Source organism: Jaculus jaculus, chromosome 19 (assembly GCF_020740685.1).
Source record: "Jaculus jaculus isolate mJacJac1 chromosome 19, mJacJac1.mat.Y.cur, whole genome shotgun sequence".
NCBI classification, from domain to species: Eukaryota; Metazoa; Chordata; class Mammalia; order Rodentia; family Dipodidae; genus Jaculus; species Jaculus jaculus.
In genome coordinates this window covers 59,128,546-59,144,874 of record NC_059120.1, presented here as the reverse complement: position 1 = coordinate 59,144,874, position 16,329 = coordinate 59,128,546, and the positions used below count along the sequence as shown (strand labels likewise).

At 46.6% G+C, this 16,329-nt stretch overlaps 1 protein-coding gene across 1 annotated transcript; it reads left to right on the top strand.

Moving 5' to 3' along the window:
* The first annotated feature begins 283 nt into the window (after window positions 1-283).
* Rit1 (Ras like without CAAX 1) lies at window positions 284-11,888 on the top strand. The gene is made up of 6 exons (XM_004667261.2): window positions 284-470; window positions 571-713; window positions 855-911; window positions 5,141-5,214; window positions 5,777-5,968; window positions 9,009-11,888. The coding sequence occupies exons 2-6, from the start codon at window positions 611-613 to the stop codon at window positions 9,237-9,239; spliced, it is 657 nt and encodes a 218-aa protein (XP_004667318.2). The 5' UTR covers window positions 284-470; window positions 571-610; the 3' UTR covers window positions 9,240-11,888.
* The last annotated feature ends 4,441 nt before the right edge of the window (window positions 11,889-16,329 follow it).

Below are 16,329 nucleotides of genomic sequence, written 5' to 3'. Positions count from 1 at the left end.
ATTCCTCGTTTTCACCAGCAGCGATCAGCCCCGAACAGTCTGAAGAAAGTGCTTTCTGCTCTGCCTGATGGAACACCCGCATAAGTACGTGCCAAACTCGGCGAGAAAATGTGACCACGCGGCTTCCTTTGTGCGTCCTGCAAACCGGCCTCGGCGACCTCGGGCCGGGCGGGCGTGGTTCCCGCGGTGGGCGTGGCCCTCTCCGTGGGCGTGGTCGCGCTGTGGCTCCGCCCTCGGCGCCATCTTGCTCGGCGCCGGCGGGGTCACAGGTCAGAACCGGCTCCTCCGCCCTCCGGGGACCCGGTGGCCGACGCCTGCCGAGACCTTCTGTCCCGGGGGATACGCGAGGGCCTGGGGGCGGCCGGGAGGATCCCCCGCTTCCCCGCGGACGGCCCTCTTTCCCGGGCCCCTTCCTGCCGGCCTGGGGCGTCGCTGTGCGGGGAAGTCGAACTTCTCTGGGCTGGTGACTGGTGAGCCTCCGGGAGGACGGGGGTTTCCCGCGGCTTCCGGGTCGGCGGTGAGCAGGACGGCGTCCTCATCCTCGGTGACACGTTTTCTTTCCTCCTCCAGGGGACCCTGCCCGGGGTCCCCGCGGCCGCCCCGGACGCCCATGGATGCCGGGGCCCGGCCCGGCGGCGGCGGCGGCAGTCCTGCGGGGCTCTCTCGCGAATACAAGCTGGTGATGCTGGGAGCCGGGGGCGTGGGCAAGAGCGGTAGGTGACAACATTGCCGAGCGCTTAAGTGACACCCAAACCAGGCTCAGGGGCTGTTATGCAAAGTTAGGACTCAGATGCTTTCTCCGAGATGCACTTGATAAGGATTTTCAACTTCAGAATTTTTTTCTTGTTTTGAAGCCATGACCATGCAGTTCATCAGCCACCGATTCCCGGAAGACCATGACCCCACCATTGGTAAGTCAGACCCTCACGTAGGTTCCCAGTGCACCCTGTGAAAGTACCTCAGTGGATTTCAAGTTGAGAAATGGTGTACTATATTTTGAGTCACTAATTTTTGGTATGTAGCTCAGATTTATTTGGAAAGGAGTAAACCGTTTAGTATTTGTTTTTCTACACTTGACATGTGCATAAGTCGTCTTTAGTGTCTGGGGGTTAGGTTGAACATTAATAGGACAACTTTCTTTGTAATTCTTTTATGGCTGTTATACTGTATTGTCAGATTAAAGCAAAAGTTTAAAGGCCACTTATGAGGCCCTTTTTTTTTTTTTGCTGTCACGTCTAAAGCTCTGACTTGAGACACCCCGTAAGTATGAGTCAGCTGGTTTGAACTTCCACAAAAGGAAGTAGAGAAACAAGTAGAGCCAGAGGACAGGAGTACAGCCCAGGCACACAGGGCCTCATGTCTCCACTGGACTGCACTCACTTCCCCAGCCTGCAGGCCACTGAACACTCCTGTTTAGGAACTGGATGCATGGCTCAGCAGTTAAAGTGCTTGCCTGAAAAGCCTAAGGACCCAGGTTTGATTCTCTAGTACCCACATAAAGCCAGATGCACAAGGTGGTGCATGCATCCTGAGTTCCTTTGCAGCAGTTGGAGGCAGTGGCAGGCCCATTTTCTGTGTGTCCTCTGCTTGCAAATAAATATACAAAGCCTTACTCAAAAAAGGCCTGGGGGGCGGGGGCAGGAGTGGATGCTGGAGACATGGCTTAGCCGTCAAAGTGTTTGCCTGTAAGGCCTAGTGACCCAAGTTTGATTCCCCAGTACCCACGTAAAGCCACATGCGCAAAGTGTTACATGCATCTGGAGTTCATTTGCAGTAGCTAGAAGCCCTGGCATGCCCATTCTGTCTGTCTGACTCTTCTCTCTCTTACAAATAAACTTTAAAAAAAAATTTTTTTTAAAGTAGTCCTGCTTTCTCCATGTCTTTAACTCTCAGTTGTTGGTGGGTTGCTAGGAAAGTAGCTGTCTTTTTTTGTGGTAGTGAGGATTAAGCCCGGGCCTCAGCCTGTTAGATACGCTCTACCACTGAGATTGTCTTGCTTTTCTGTTTGGTTTGTTTTGAAACCATTTTGCACACTGAAGCCTGGGTTGGCCTGGAACTCACTGTGGAGCCCAGGCTGACTTCAAACTCATGGTAATTCTCCTGTCTCAGACTCCAATATGCTAGGATTATAGGAATGAGCCAACATGCCTGGCTCCATAGCCCTCCTTTTTATATTTACTTATTTGCAGGCGAAGAGAGAGCAGGGAGAAGAGTATATGGACGGAAACAAATTCCACATACGTGCACCCCTTTGTGCATCTGGCTTTGTGTGTGGATACTGGGGAATTGAACCCAGACTTTGCAAGCAAGCACCTTTAACCACTGAGCAATCTCTCTATTCTTTGCTTTGTTTTTTAAATTTTACTCACTTGAGAGAGAAAGAGGCAGGTAGAGGACTGGGAATTTTATGAATAAAATTAATGTAGGGTTCGGATCCATGGTCAGCCAGCAGGCCTGAGCTTTGTACCACCTGCCCTGCCACTGACCCCATTTTGAGCCTTGATAAAACTGTTTGGGTCTAGAAAGTGCCTCTCCCCAGTAACGTGGGAGGGTCACTGCCTATGCCGGCAGGGTTGGTGCCAGTGTCTGCCACCACTGCCCTCCTGTCCGGCCACCTGCAGGCGTCCCATGATTGCTGGGAACCTTGGCCTGGAGTTTCCCTATTGCTATTGCCAAGCACCTGTCACGGGTCTGGTGGCCTTTGTGTCGTCTCTGCTTGCTGGTGGTAGGGTAAATATACTCATGCACCTCCTTCATTTTACCCCTACCCCCATACAAGGTTTTAGAATTTCAGCTATCAAGTGATCAAAGTTTACTCGGACACCAGTCTTTTTGTTCTCTTGTATTGTGATATGATCCTGACTGACTGGGCAGAACTCATTTCCATTCCATTCACAGGTGCCACAAGTAACTTTTTTCATGCTTTTAAGTTTTTATTTATTTTACTTATTTGTTAGTGTGTGTCTTTGTGTGCACACTTGTGCAGGAGTGTGCCAGGATCTCTTATCAGCTGCAAACAAGCATGTGGCTTTCTGTGGGTGGTTGGGGAATTGAAACTGAACCAGCAGTCTTTGTGAGCAAATGTCTTTAAGTACTTAGCCATCTTCCCAGCTCCCTCCCTTGTTGTTGAGGGGCAAGGTCTCATTCTATCTCATGCTGACCTGTAACTCTGTAATCCAGGTTGGCCTTTAATTCATGGTGGTTCTGTCTTCCTATCTCTGCCACCCAGTGTTGGGATTATAGTTATGGGCCATCTCCCTTGGCCAAAAAACATGTTTAAAAAATTAAGAGGGGCTGGAGAAATGGCTTAGCAGTTAAGTGCTTGCCTGTGAAGCCTAAGGACCCCGGTTCGAGGCTCGATTCCCCAGTACACATGTAAGCCAGATGCACAAGGTGGCGTATGCATCTGGAGTTTGTTTGTAGTGGCTGGAGGCCCTGACGTGCCCAATTCTGTCTCTCCCTGTCTCTCTCTCTCTGCCTCTTTCTCTGTCTATTTGGCTCTCTCAAATAAAGATAAACAAAAAAGAAAAGAAAAATAAGAAAAAATTAATAGAGGGCTGGAGAGATGGGTTAACAGTTAAGGCGCATTCCTGCGAAGCCTAAGAACCCAGGTTTGATTCTTCAGGTCCCACGTAAGCCAGATGCACATGGTGGTACAAGCATCTGGAGTTCGCTTGCAGTGGCTAGAAGCCCTGGCATGGCCATTCTCTCTCTCCCCTGGCCATCTCTAATAAATAAATGAGCCAGGCATGGTGGCACATGCCTTTAGTCCCAGCACTTGAGAGGCAGAAGTAGGAGGGTCACTGTGAGTTTAAAGCCACCCTGAGATTAGTAACTAATTTCAGGTCAGCCTGGGTTAGAGAGCAAGAACCTACCTCAAAAAACCCAAATAAATAAGTAATTTTTTTTTTTTTTTAATTAAGAGATCTTGAAGCCAGGTGTGGTGGCATGTGCCTTTAGTCCCAGTACTTGAGAGGCAGAAGTAGGAGGATCACTGTGAGTTTGAGGCCATACTGAGACTACATAGTGAATTCCAGGTCAGCCTGGGCTAGAGCAAGACCCTACCTCAAAAAACCAATAATAATATTAATAATAATAATAATAAAAAGATCGTGAGCTGGAGAGATGTCTCAGTGGCTCAGGAACAAAGACCCAGGATCATTGTGCAGCAGGTAGAATTAGCAGATGCACAAAGTAACGTGTGTCTGGAGTTTGTTTGCGATGACCTTGAACTCACAGTGATCTTCCTGCCTTTGCCTTCTGAGTGCTGGGATTAAAGGCGTGCACCACCACGCCCAGCTGTCATTTTTTAAAAAAATTATTTTAAGCTGGGTGTGGTGGTGCATGCCTTTAATCCAAGCACTCTGGAGGCAGAGGTAGGAGGATCACCCTGAGAGTGCAGTGAATTCCAGGTCAGCCTGAACTAGTGAGACCCTACCTCAAAAAAACAAAAAAAAAGGAAAAAAGACAAAACAAAAATGATGACATCAGTCTTGTCAGTCCGGCCTAGTGGTGTACATCTTTAATCCCATCCATCACTCTACAGAGGTGGGATCACCCTGAGTGCAAAGCCATCTTGGGCCCACAGTGTGAATTCCAGGTCAGCCTGGGCTAGCGTGAGTCCCTACCCCAAAAACACAAAAAAAATCATGAGACTGGAAAGAATGGGTTTGGTGGAGGGGTTTATGGGGAGAGGGATAAAGGGTTGTGGGAGGTGTTACTGTTATCATCGGGTTGTGTGTGTGTGTGTGTTAAGTGTTGCAGGGTGTGTTACTGTTATCATCGGGTTGTGTGTGTGTGTGTAAAGGGTTGCAGGGTGTGTTACTGTTATCATCGGGTTGTGTGTGTGTGTAGGTTGTCAGTCAATGTAAAGTTAAAAAAGATGTGGAATCAACTTTTCCATAGGATGACTTTTAAATGTCATGTCTTACCCCCTCCCCCTCTTTGTTCTGAGGTAGTCTCACTCTACTCCAGACTGACCTGGAATTCACTATGTAGTCTCAAGGTGGCTTCAAACTCACAGCAATCCTCCTACCTCTGCCTCCCAAGTGTTGGGATTAAAACTGTGCACCACCATGTTTAGCTAAATGTCACTTTTCTATGTGTGTGGGTTTATAATAACCTTTTTTCCCTTCCGTAGAAGATGCTTATAAAATCCGAATCCGTATTGATGATGAGCCTGCCAACCTGGACATTCTGGATACAGCAGGACAGGTATTAAATCCCAGAATGCCTGTCCCCATAATGCGTGGCCCACAATCCCCATGGGGTTGACCTGCAACCCCAACCAGGAAGCCCTCTTCAAAAAAGGGGGAGGGAAGGCTGGAGAGATGGCCTAGTGGTTAAGTGCTTGCCTGTGAAGCCTAAGGACCCTAGGACCCACATAATCCAGATGCACAAGGGAGCAGATGCCTCTGGAGTTCCTTTGCAGTGGCTGGAGGCCCTGATGTGCCCATTCTCTGTCTCTGCCTCTTTCTCTCTGTCTCTCTCAAATAAATAAATAAAAATTAAAAAGGAGGTGCAGAGAGGAGGGAAAGGATGGCTCCAGCATGCGATGTTTACATACAAAATATGTTTATATCTAATAATAATTTAAAAGATCCCAGAATGCTCTGAGTGAAGACTTGGACTCTAGTAACGGGGGAAGGAGGCTTATGCAGATTAGGTCTCTAGTTTGTTTCTCGATTTTTCATGCACTCTGACGCACGGCAGTGGGCAGTGGGCCTGCGGGCGTTTCCTGCGCGCGGCACTAACCTGGCACTGCTGGCTTCCCCAGGCAGAGTTCACGGCCATGCGCGACCAGTACATGCGGGCAGGGGAGGGCTTCGTCATCTGCTACTCCATCACCGACCGGCGCAGCTTCCATGAAGTTCGTGACTTTAAACAGCTGATTTACCGAGTTCGTCGCACGGATGACACGCCTGTGGTTCTTGTGGGGAACAAGTCTGACCTCAGACAGCTAAGACAGGTGATGAAAGGCAGTGTTATTTAATCGTGTATAATTGGTCTTTTTATTTCTTGACATAGAGATTTCCTTTGCCTTAAAGGAGAAAGTGAGTGAGAGCCAGTGCACACCTTTAATCTCAGCACTCAGAAGGCCGAAATAGGATCACCATGAGTTCAAGGCCACCCTAGATACATAGTGAAGTTCAGGTCAGCCTGGGCTAGAGTTGAGACCCTTCCTCGGGGGGGAAAAGAAGGAGAGAGAAACCATCAAATAAGGAATTGTACCCCCCCCCCCAAAAAAAAAAAATAAAGCCAGGCATGGTGGCACACGCCTTTTATCCCAGCACTTGGGAGGCAGAAATAGGATTGCCAATAGTTTGAGACCACCCTGAGACTACATAGTGAATTCCAGGTCAGCCTGGGCCAGAGTAAGACCCTACCTCGAAACTCCCCCCCCCCCAAAAAAAAAAGAGTTGTAGGATGGCCAGGCGTGGTAGCACATCCCTTTAATCCCAGCACTTGGGAGGCAGAGGTAGGAAGATCGCCATGAGTTCAAGGCCACCCTGCGACTACATCATGAATTCCAGGTTAGCCTGAGGTAGAGTGAAACCCTACCTCGTAAAAAAAAAAAAAAAAGAGAGAGAGAGAGAGAGTGTATTTAGGATGATTATTTCCTAAAATTTCAGACATACATCTGTTTATATTGCAATAGGAAAAGCTTAGGTCAGACTTCAGGATAAACTTCCCAATAGTGAGGTTTAGGAACCCAGGAAGACCAAGAGAAACTATACACAGGGTTTATACTCAGTTAAACTATTGGAAAATCTGTTCAGGGACATATAAACAATTCATAGGCTGTCTGTCCAAAGTTAGGAGAAATTATGGCATTGTCATAATTTGGTATATCATGTTAATTTCCTAGTAAGGTTTGTATGACAATAATAGAAGTATGTGTCTTTTTCCTTTATGCTTTCCTTTCTTGATTTTTTTTAAATTCTTCTTTGAGGTAGGGTCTCACTCTCGGCCAAGCTGACCTGAAATTCACTCTAGTCTCCAGTTGGCCTCCTGGGTGCTGCGATTAAAGGCATGTGCCACCACACCCATCTTTTTTGCTTTTCTTTTATTAAAATGAAAATGAAGAAAATTGAAATTGTGTATCTACTTGATAGATGTCCAAATATTTTATCTTAGCTATGTGTGGTGGCACACACCTTTGATCCCAGCGCTGGGGAGGCCAATGTAGGATTGCTGAGTGTTCGAGGCCAGCCTGGAGCTACAGAGTAAGTTCTAGGTCACCCTGGGCTGGAGTGAGACTCTGCCTTGGGAAAAAAAATGATAATAATATAATCCAACATTGCTGGGTGTGGTGGTGCACGCCTTTAGTCTCAGCACTCAGGAGGCAGAGGTAGGAGGATTGTGGTGAGGGTGAGGCCACCCTGAGATTACATAGTGAGTTCCAGGTTAGCCTGTGCTAGAGTAAGATCATACCTGGATAAACCAAAAAAAAAAAAAAAAAGCAACATTTTATTTTAGAGAGCTGGGGATATAACTCAGTTAATAGGTAGAGCACTTGCTCAACATACCCTAGGCCCTGAGTTTGCACCCCAGCGTTGCCTAAGCTGGGTGTGGTGGCACATGCCTGTAATGTAGCCAGAAGGATGTTGAGGCAAAAGGATCATAAGCTAAACATTGGGCTGGAGAGAGGGTTCAGCAGTTAAGGCACTTGACTCCAAAGCCTAATAGCCAGAGTTCAGTTCCTCAGTACCCATGTAAAGCCAGATGCACAAAGTGGCGCATGCATCGGCATTTGTTTGCAGAGGCTAAATGCCCTGGGGTGGCACCCATTCATTGCCCCCTTCTCTTTCTGAAATATATAAGTAAATTAGAAAAAAAAAAAAGCAACAGATTATTCTCAGATACATAGCTTGTTCAGGGTTAACCCCAGGATGTATAAGGCCCTGTCTCAATTTAAATTTTTTTTATTTATATTTATTTATTTTTAGACAAAGAATGAGAGAATGTGCATGCTAGGTCCTCTAGCCACTGTAAACGAACTCCAGATGCATGTGCCTCCTTGTGTATCTGGCCTTTGTGGGACTGGTAGAATCGAACCTGAGACCCTGTCTCAGAAGTTATCTTGGGGCTGGAGGAATGGCTTAGCGCATGCTTACAAAGCCAAAGGATCCTGGTTCCATTCTCCAGGACCCACGTAAGCCAGATGTACAAGAGTGTACATGCATCTGGAGTTCCTTTGCAGTGGCTGGAGGCCCTGGCACAACTATTTTCTTTCTCTCTCTCCCTCTTTCTCTCAGATAAATAAATAAGTAAAATGTAGTTTTTAAAAAGTTGGGCTGGAGAGATGGCTTAGCAGTTAAATGCTTGCTTGTGAAGCCTAAGGACCCTGGTTCGAGGCTTGATTCTCTAGCACCCATGTTAGCCAGATGCACAGGGGGTCACATGCATCTGGAATTCGTCTAAAGTGGCTGGAAGCCCTGGCGCGCCCATTCTCTCTCTCTCTCTCTCTCTCTCTGCCTTTTTCTCTGTCGCTCTCAAATAAATAAATAAAAATAAACCAAAAAAAAAGTTTAAAAAAAAAAAGTTGGGCTGGAGAGATGGCTTAGCGGTTAAGCGCTTGCCTGTGAAGCCTAAGGACCCCAGTTCAAGGCTCGATTCCCCAACACCCACGTAAGCCAGATGCACAAGGTGGTGCATGTAGCTGGAGTTCATCTGCAGTGGCTGGAGGCCCTGGCACATCCATTCTCTCTGTCTCTCTCTTTCTCTAAAATAAGTAAAATATGTTAAAAAATATAATAAAGTTATCCTTAAACAAAATACAGTTATCTTGCAGTGAGGCCAGCAATAGAACCATCTACTTTGAAGTCAGCAGAAGCCTTCGAAGGCAGGTAGCACAGCCGTCAACACTACACAAGGCCTACCCTGCTGGCACCCCTCCAGAGTTGGGGCGCTGTCTTCCTGTTATGGAAACCCATTTACTCTTTTTGACAGTTGTCATTGTTTTCTACTGTGCCACTATAAATTTTCTCATGTTTATACTTTTAAAGGTCACCAGGGAAGAGGGATTGTCTCTGGCCCGAGAGTTCAGTTGTCCTTTTTTTGAGACGTCTGCTGCATATCGCTACTACATTGATGATGTTTTCCACGCCCTTGTACGTGAAATTCGTAAAAAAGAAAAGGAGGCAGTTTTGGCCTTGGAGAAAAAGTCTAAACCCAAAAGCAGTGTGTGGAAAAGGCTAAAGTCACCATTCCGGAAGAAGAAGGATTCCGTCACTTGAAGGGAAGTGTGACGCACTGTCCTGCAAGCTGCAGTGCTTAGTTGAAGCCGTCCAGGACCTGCAACATGAGCGCGTTTGCTCCTCTCCCAGCAGGACGGTCTCTTCAATGTCACTGGTGACAGGGACATGCCTACTAGGAGTTACTGGTCTTACCTCTTAGCTGATTCTGACTTACTAGCCCAGCAGAGCACTGTCTCCTTTTAAGTTGTCACTTTATAGAGTTTGATATGCCATTGTTTTGGGTTATGTTGCTGGTATGAATTAGTGTAAATTGTTCAAGCCCAGGAAACTATGTGTATTTGACTCAGTGTACAAAAGGGATTTTGTGCTGTGTACTCCGCACCATCCTTAACTTCAGCTTCTGGGGACTGTCCCACAGAAGGAGTTCCGTTTTGGTTATTTGCTCTGCACTTCCTGGAGACTGAAGAAAAACCCGGTAGAGAGATCAGTTCTGAAGAGGCGGGTGCGGAAGAACAGCAGGTAACTAACTGTGCAGCTGATCCCGTGGTAGGTTGAGAAGTGATAAGCTATGGGGGAACCTGCTATAAGCTTGCCCAAGACGGTCTGGTTAGAAACTCCAGGGCCAGTGTTCCCAGTGTGAGCCTGGCATTCTGAGAAGTGACATCCCAGAGGCTTGGGGAGAGGGGGAGATGACAAGCATATAAAGTGAATGAAGGGTTCTCCTCAGGTGTTACTTCACTCTCCAGAATTTGGCTTGTCTTCACCTTTAAAGGAATGCATTGTGGGAACCAATAGGTCACTAATCTCCTGTTTAAATTCTTAGTTGGGCCAGACATGGTGGCTTACTCCTTAATCTCAGTTCTCCAGAGGCTGAGGCTGGAAGATTGCCACAAGTTCAAAGCCAGCCTGGCTACCGAGTGGGACCTGGTCTCAAAACAACAGAAATCCCTGTTGACAGCTGCTTACAAGTACTCTTGAAGAGCGAGGCTCACGGCCTTGTTCATGCAGTAGAGCCACCAGGGGTCAGAGTAAAGCTGCGCCTCGCAGACCTGCAGGCGTTAGATTCAGGGCTCTAAGAGGGCCTGTGAGCCAACCACGGTGCTGCACGCCCAAATCCCAGTAGGAGGGTTCCAGGTGAAAGGGCTACCCAACCTTGGTTATATATTGAGACTGTCTCAAGAAAAGGAACCAAGACTCAACATAATTTGTGTTTGATAGGCCATTCTTGAAGCTTTAATATTCATATACAAAATTTATTTTGTAATCCAAAGATTTCCTTATTAGGGCCTTACTACATTCACTTCAGGATTGTCTGAGCCGACAAAGTTTAGCCTAAGAGAATATCACTTTGCTCTCTGTATATGGTTCAGAAACTGTAGTCTTGGGGATGGGGAACAGCTTTAAAGCTGGGCACGGTGGCACACACCATTAATCCCAGCACTTGGGAAGCAGCAGTTAGAGGACCTGGGGCCACAGAGTAATTCCAGGTCAGCCTGGGCTGGAGCAAGACCCTGCCTCATAGAGAAACAAGGGAAAGAGCTTTCAGAGTTGGTGATGAGCTCTCCTTTACCATCAGGATTATCTGGATAACTTGTTAGGTGTGGGGAGTCAAGTCAGAAGAGCTGAGTCAGGTCCCATATATCCAATATGAAGTGTCTCTAAAGGACTGTGTGTCCACTGGAAGCTCAGGTGACTTAGCAGCACCTCTCAGAAAGCCACAGCTCAACTTTCTATTGTCTAGAGACAGTGAGGATGGAGTTACTGTGTTTTTCTTTGTAAACTGATGGTAGACTCTCCACTCGATTGACTTTACAGTTCTGAGTGAACTTCTGGAAACTACTGCTACCAGATAAACAGTACCTTAAGCCATCTAGAAAGTGAAGGATCAGAACTTGAGTCTGTGCAGGACAAAAATCTCAGCGGCGCCACAGCAGTCTGAAGTGAGGATAAAAGGACAGTGCAATTCCATTAGCACCATGGCCGCCCCGCTAGATAGCTCATGCCCCTGGTGCTGCGCATGATGGCCTCGGGGTGGTCCTTAGCATCAGCAAGGAGTTGACTACTGTGTCGCACAAGGTAGTTGGGGCAGTAAGAAGTATGGCTAGGAGGAAAACTGTAAGACAGAAGAGAAACAATTCCTATTGTATAGGAGAAAAGCAAGGGTGTTTCGAGTCAGGTACGGTCATCTTTGTCCCTTGAGTAAACTGGTCTTTAGTAAGTACTGAGCAGTCCATCGGTGGCACTAGATGGTCCCTCGGGGGCAGTCTTAGGAAGTCCCAGTCTTGGTGAAAATAGGGCACAGCTAATGCATGAGCGCTAAATGGTGTTTGCCCGGCTTAAGGGCACTAAGATTATTCACTGCCGTGACCTTTGAAGAGAGGGAGATTCACGGACAGCTGAAAGGCACTTGAATCACCTGTGTCAAAGCACCTTTGAAGAGAGGCAGATTCAGGGGCAGCTGAAAGGCACTTGAATCACCTGTGTCAAAGCCAGGTTAGTAACTTCCAAGACTCCCAGAGCTAGTATCTACAGTTAGCTGTTCATAATCAGCAGGGGACATACGCCTTAACTTTGTAATATATCAGCAAAAACATTCTATTGTGATTGCGGGGAGGATGGGAAAGTTTTTCACTCATGTACTTGTATATGAATGCAGTTTGTATGATACAATACAAGATTTTTAAACAATTTGTTCACCTTTTACTTACCTATAATAGGGCAGAATTGTTTGGGATCATTACTAAAGGGTGATTCAAAGGAAACAAATAGAGCGGGGCGTGGTGGTGCACGCCTTTAATCCCAGCACTCTGGAGGCAAAGGTAGGAGGATCACCATGAGTTCAAGGCCACCCTGAGACTACGTAGTGAATTCCAGGTCAGTGTGGGCTACAGCAAGACCCTACCTCAGAGAAAAAAGGGGGTGTTGGAAAGATTGCTTAGTGGTTGAGACACTTGCCTGTGAAGCCTAAGGACCCAGGTTTTTCTCCCTAGTACCCACATAAAGCCAGATGCACAAGGTGGCACCTGTGTCTCGAGTTTGTTTACGGCGGCTAGATGCCCTGGCATGCCTATTCTTTCTCTCTGCCTTTCTCTCAGAGTATTAAAAAAAAAGAAAGACTCGAACAAGTTGGAGCACAGACACCTAAAAGTTAACTACTGGCCTCTCTACACATGGGCCTTGGCAGGCACACGTATAGACAAGACATACACGCGGCACTCAGGAGGCAGAGGTAGGAGTGTTGCCTTGAGTTCGAAGCCACTCACCCTCAGACTTCATGGTAAGTTAAGGTCAGCCTGGATTAGAGTGATACTTTACCCGACCATGGTGGCAGATGCACTCTGGAGGCAGAGGTAGGAAGATAGATCACTGTGAGTTCAAGGCCATCCTGAGTCTACATAGAGAATTTCAGGTCAGCCTGGGTTAGAGTGAGACCCTACCTCAAAAAAACAGGGCTGGAGGGATGGTTTAGCGGTTAAGGTATTTGCCTACAAAGGCAAAGAACACAGGTTCAGTTCTCCAGGACCCATATTAGCCAGATGCACAAGGGAGCGCACACATCTGGAGTTCGTTTGTAGTGGCAGGAGGCCCTGGTGTGACCATTCGCGCTCTCTTTCTCTGTCAAATAAATTAAAAAAAAAAAAAAAAAAAAAGATGGGACAAGAAAAAGTAAGTTCCAATCTTGCTACAAAGGAGATTGTTGGAGAGAACAACAGACTATTAGGTCTTAATGTCTGTATGTTTGAGGCATGCTGAAATTGTTAAACTATTTTTTTTTTTGGTTTTTCGACATAGGGTCTTTAGCTCAGGCTGACCTGGAATTCACTATGTATTCTCAGGGTGGTCTCAAACTCATGGCGATCCTCCTACCTCTGCCTCCTGAGTGCTGGGATTAAAGGCGTGCACCACCACGCCTAGCTCTAACCTCCTTTAAAACATGAGTTGGCCATGAGACAGATTTATTGAAATGTTTTAGCTTGTGTCTAATTATCACATAGAAAAAAAAACAAAAAACCTAGTGAGCAGCCTTTGTTCAGCAAGAGCATTCCTCAGCACACATGGTCATGTTACGAACCCGCCCAGTTTTCTGAACAAAAGCTCCTGGGTGGGGACATGTCTCATCTCCTGCCTTTCCCATGGCTGCTCTCTGCTCAGAGCCAGAAAAGGATTTAGTACCAACCCTAGTGTCCTTGCAAAGGAGTGTGGAGGTGATGGAGACAGATAAGGACATGTAACTGTATGACAGTGAGTCCAGATACGCAGCCAGAAGGTTGGTATGCACACCCAAAATAGTCTCGCCTGGACATTCTGACATTTGGACAGTCTTATTTTCATTTTCTCTTTCTCCATCTTTTTTTTTTTTTTTTTTTTTTTTTTTGAGGTAGGGTCTCACTCTAGTCCACGCTGACCTGGAATTCACTATGGAGTCTCAGGGTGGCCTTGAACTCAGTGATCCTCCTACCTCTGCCTTCTGGTTGCTGGGATTAAAGGTGTGTGCCCCCACAACCAGTTTATTTTCTCTTTTTCTTTCAGTTGCAGTCAGCTTCCAGTTGGCAGAAAACACCTGACCAACAGCAGCTTGTGGAAAAAAGGGGGTTTATTTTAGTTTACAGACTCAGGGGGAAGCTCCATGGAGTAGATGATGGCATGAGCAGAGGGTGGACATCACCTCCTGGCCAACATCAGATGGACAACAGCAACAGGGGAGTGTGCCAAGCATTGGCAATAGGAAGTTTGCCCCCAATAATACACTGCATCCAGGAGGCGTTAATTCCCAAATTGTCACCAGCTGGGGACTTAGTGCTCAGAACACTTAAGTTTATGAGGGACACCTGAATCACACCACCACTCCTTTCTTTCTTAATTTCTTTCTCTGTCTCTCTTTAAAAAATATTTTGGGCTGGAGAGATGGCTTACCGGTTAAGCGCTTGCCTGTGAAGCCTAAGGACCCCGGTTTGAGGCTCAGTTCCCCAGGTCCCACGTTAGCCAGATGCACAAGGGGGTGCATGTGTCTGGAGTTCGTTTGCAGAGGGTATCTGTCTTTCTCTCTGTGTCTGTCGCTCTCAAATAAATAAATAAATAAAATTTAAAAAATATTTTATTGGGGCTGGACAGATGGCTTAGAGGTTAAGTGCTTGTTTGTGAAGCCAAGGACCCCAGTTCAAGGCTCAATTCCCCAGGACCCACGTTAGCCAGATGCACAATGGGGTGCACACGTCTGGAGTTCGTTTGCAGTGGCTGGAGGCCCTGGCGTACCCATTCTCTCTCTTTCTATCTGCCTTTCTCTCTGTCTGTTGCTCTCAAATAAATAAAAAATGAATAAAAATTTTAAAAAATATATTTTATTGGGCCGGGCATGGTGGCACACACCTTTAATCTCATCACTGGGGAGGCAGAGGTAGGATTGCCTTGAGTTCCAGGCCACCCTGAGACTACATAGTGAATTACAGGTCAGCCTAAGCTAGAGTGAAACCCTACTTTGAAAAACCAAGAAAAAAAAAAAAAAGGGCTGGAGAGATGGTTTAGCGGTTAAGCGCTTGTTTGGGAAGCCAAGGACCCCGGTTCGAGGCTGGATTCCCCAGGACCTACATAAGCCAGATGCATAAGGTGGTGCATGCACCTGGAGTGCATTTGCAGTGGCTGGAAGTCCTGGCATGCCCATTCTCTCTCTCTGTGTCTGCCTCTTTCTCTGTCTGTTGCTCTCAAATAAATATCAGCAAAAAGATTGGGGGGGCCTGGAGGAGACAAAAAATTATTTGAGAGAGAAAAAGGCAGCCGCCTTCTTTTTTTCTTTTTTTAATATTTTGCTAAGCCTGGCATGGTGGCGCATGCCTTTAATCCAAGCACTCACTTGGGAGGCAGAGGCAGGAGGCTCACCAAGAGTTCGAGGCCACCCTGCAATGCCATAGTGAGTTCCAGGTCAGCCTGAGCTAGAGAAAAACCCTACCTTGAGAAGCACTTATATGTAATTTGAGAAAGAGTATGAGTGTGCCAGGGCCTCTTGCTTCTGCCAAGGAACTTTAGGTGCATTTGAATTCCAGGTGCATTGGCCACTCTGCATCTGGCTTTATGAGTACTGGTGAATCAAACCCAGGGGCACCGTCCTCCTGCACAGGCTCAGGTTTTCCTTCCCTTCCTTCAAGTTGTCAAAACAAAATACAAACACCGGGGCTGGAGAGATGACTTACCCATTGAAGCACTCACGGGAGAAGCCTAAGGACCCAGGTTTGATTTCCCAGTATCCAAGTAGGCCAGGTGCACAAGGTGGCATATGTGTCTGGAGTTCATTTGCAGTGCCTGGAGCTCTGCCATGCCTATTCTATCTACCTCCTCTTCTGTCTCTCAAGGGAAAAAAAAAAATCTATAAACCGATCAGAATGTTTTAACAATGCATATAATAGCTGGGCATGGTGGCACACACCTTTAATCCCAGCACTCGGGAGGCAGAGGTAGGAGGATCGCTGTGAGTTCGAGGCCACCCTGAGACTGCATAGTGAATTCCAGGTCAGCCTGAGCTAGACAGAGAGACCAAAAAAAAAAAGAAAGAAAAAAGAAAAGAAAAGAAAAACCAAGATGATAATAACAATAATACACATAATTGTAATGATGATTATAGCTTTTTTACTAAGTTGCTTACATTGGCCTTGGACTTACTCTTATGTAACTCTTACTCCTAAGTAGGTGGACATGCAACACCTTGACTGATTTATGATGGTCACAGTATTTGTTTATTTATGAAAAAGAGGGAGAATATGGGCACACCAGGCCCTCAAGCCACTGCAAACTAACTACAGACACAAATGCCATCTTGTGCATCTGTCTTGGGTGGGTCCTGGGGAATCGAACCTGGATCTTTGGTTTTTCAGACAAGTGTCTTACCCACTAAACCATCTATCCAATCCTGATGGTCACAAATTATTGAAGGCTTACTATGTGTTAGGGACCAGTATATTCAGCCAACTTTTATTTTTTTTTGGGGGGGTGTTCTTGTTTGGTTTTTCAAGGTAAGGTCTTAGTGATCCTCCTACCTCTGCCTCTGGAGTGCTGGGATTAAAGGTGTGTGCCACCACACCCAGCTAAGGAGACAATTTTTTTTGCTTATGTTTTTTATTTTTTTTAATTTTTATTTTAT

Bases quoted from the DNA above. Each gene is read 5' to 3' on its own strand.
- Rit1 (XM_004667261.2), top strand. From the start codon at position 611: ATGGATGCCGGGGCCCGGCCCGGCGGCGGCGGCGGCAGTCCTGCGGGG. The intron at 714-854 runs GTAGGTGACAAC...CTTGTTTTGAAG, and splicing joins CGGGGGCGTGGGCAAGAGCG to CCATGACCATGCAGTTCATC. The intron at 5,969-9,008 runs GTGATGAAAGGC...ATACTTTTAAAG, and splicing joins ACCTCAGACAGCTAAGACAG to GTCACCAGGGAAGAGGGATT.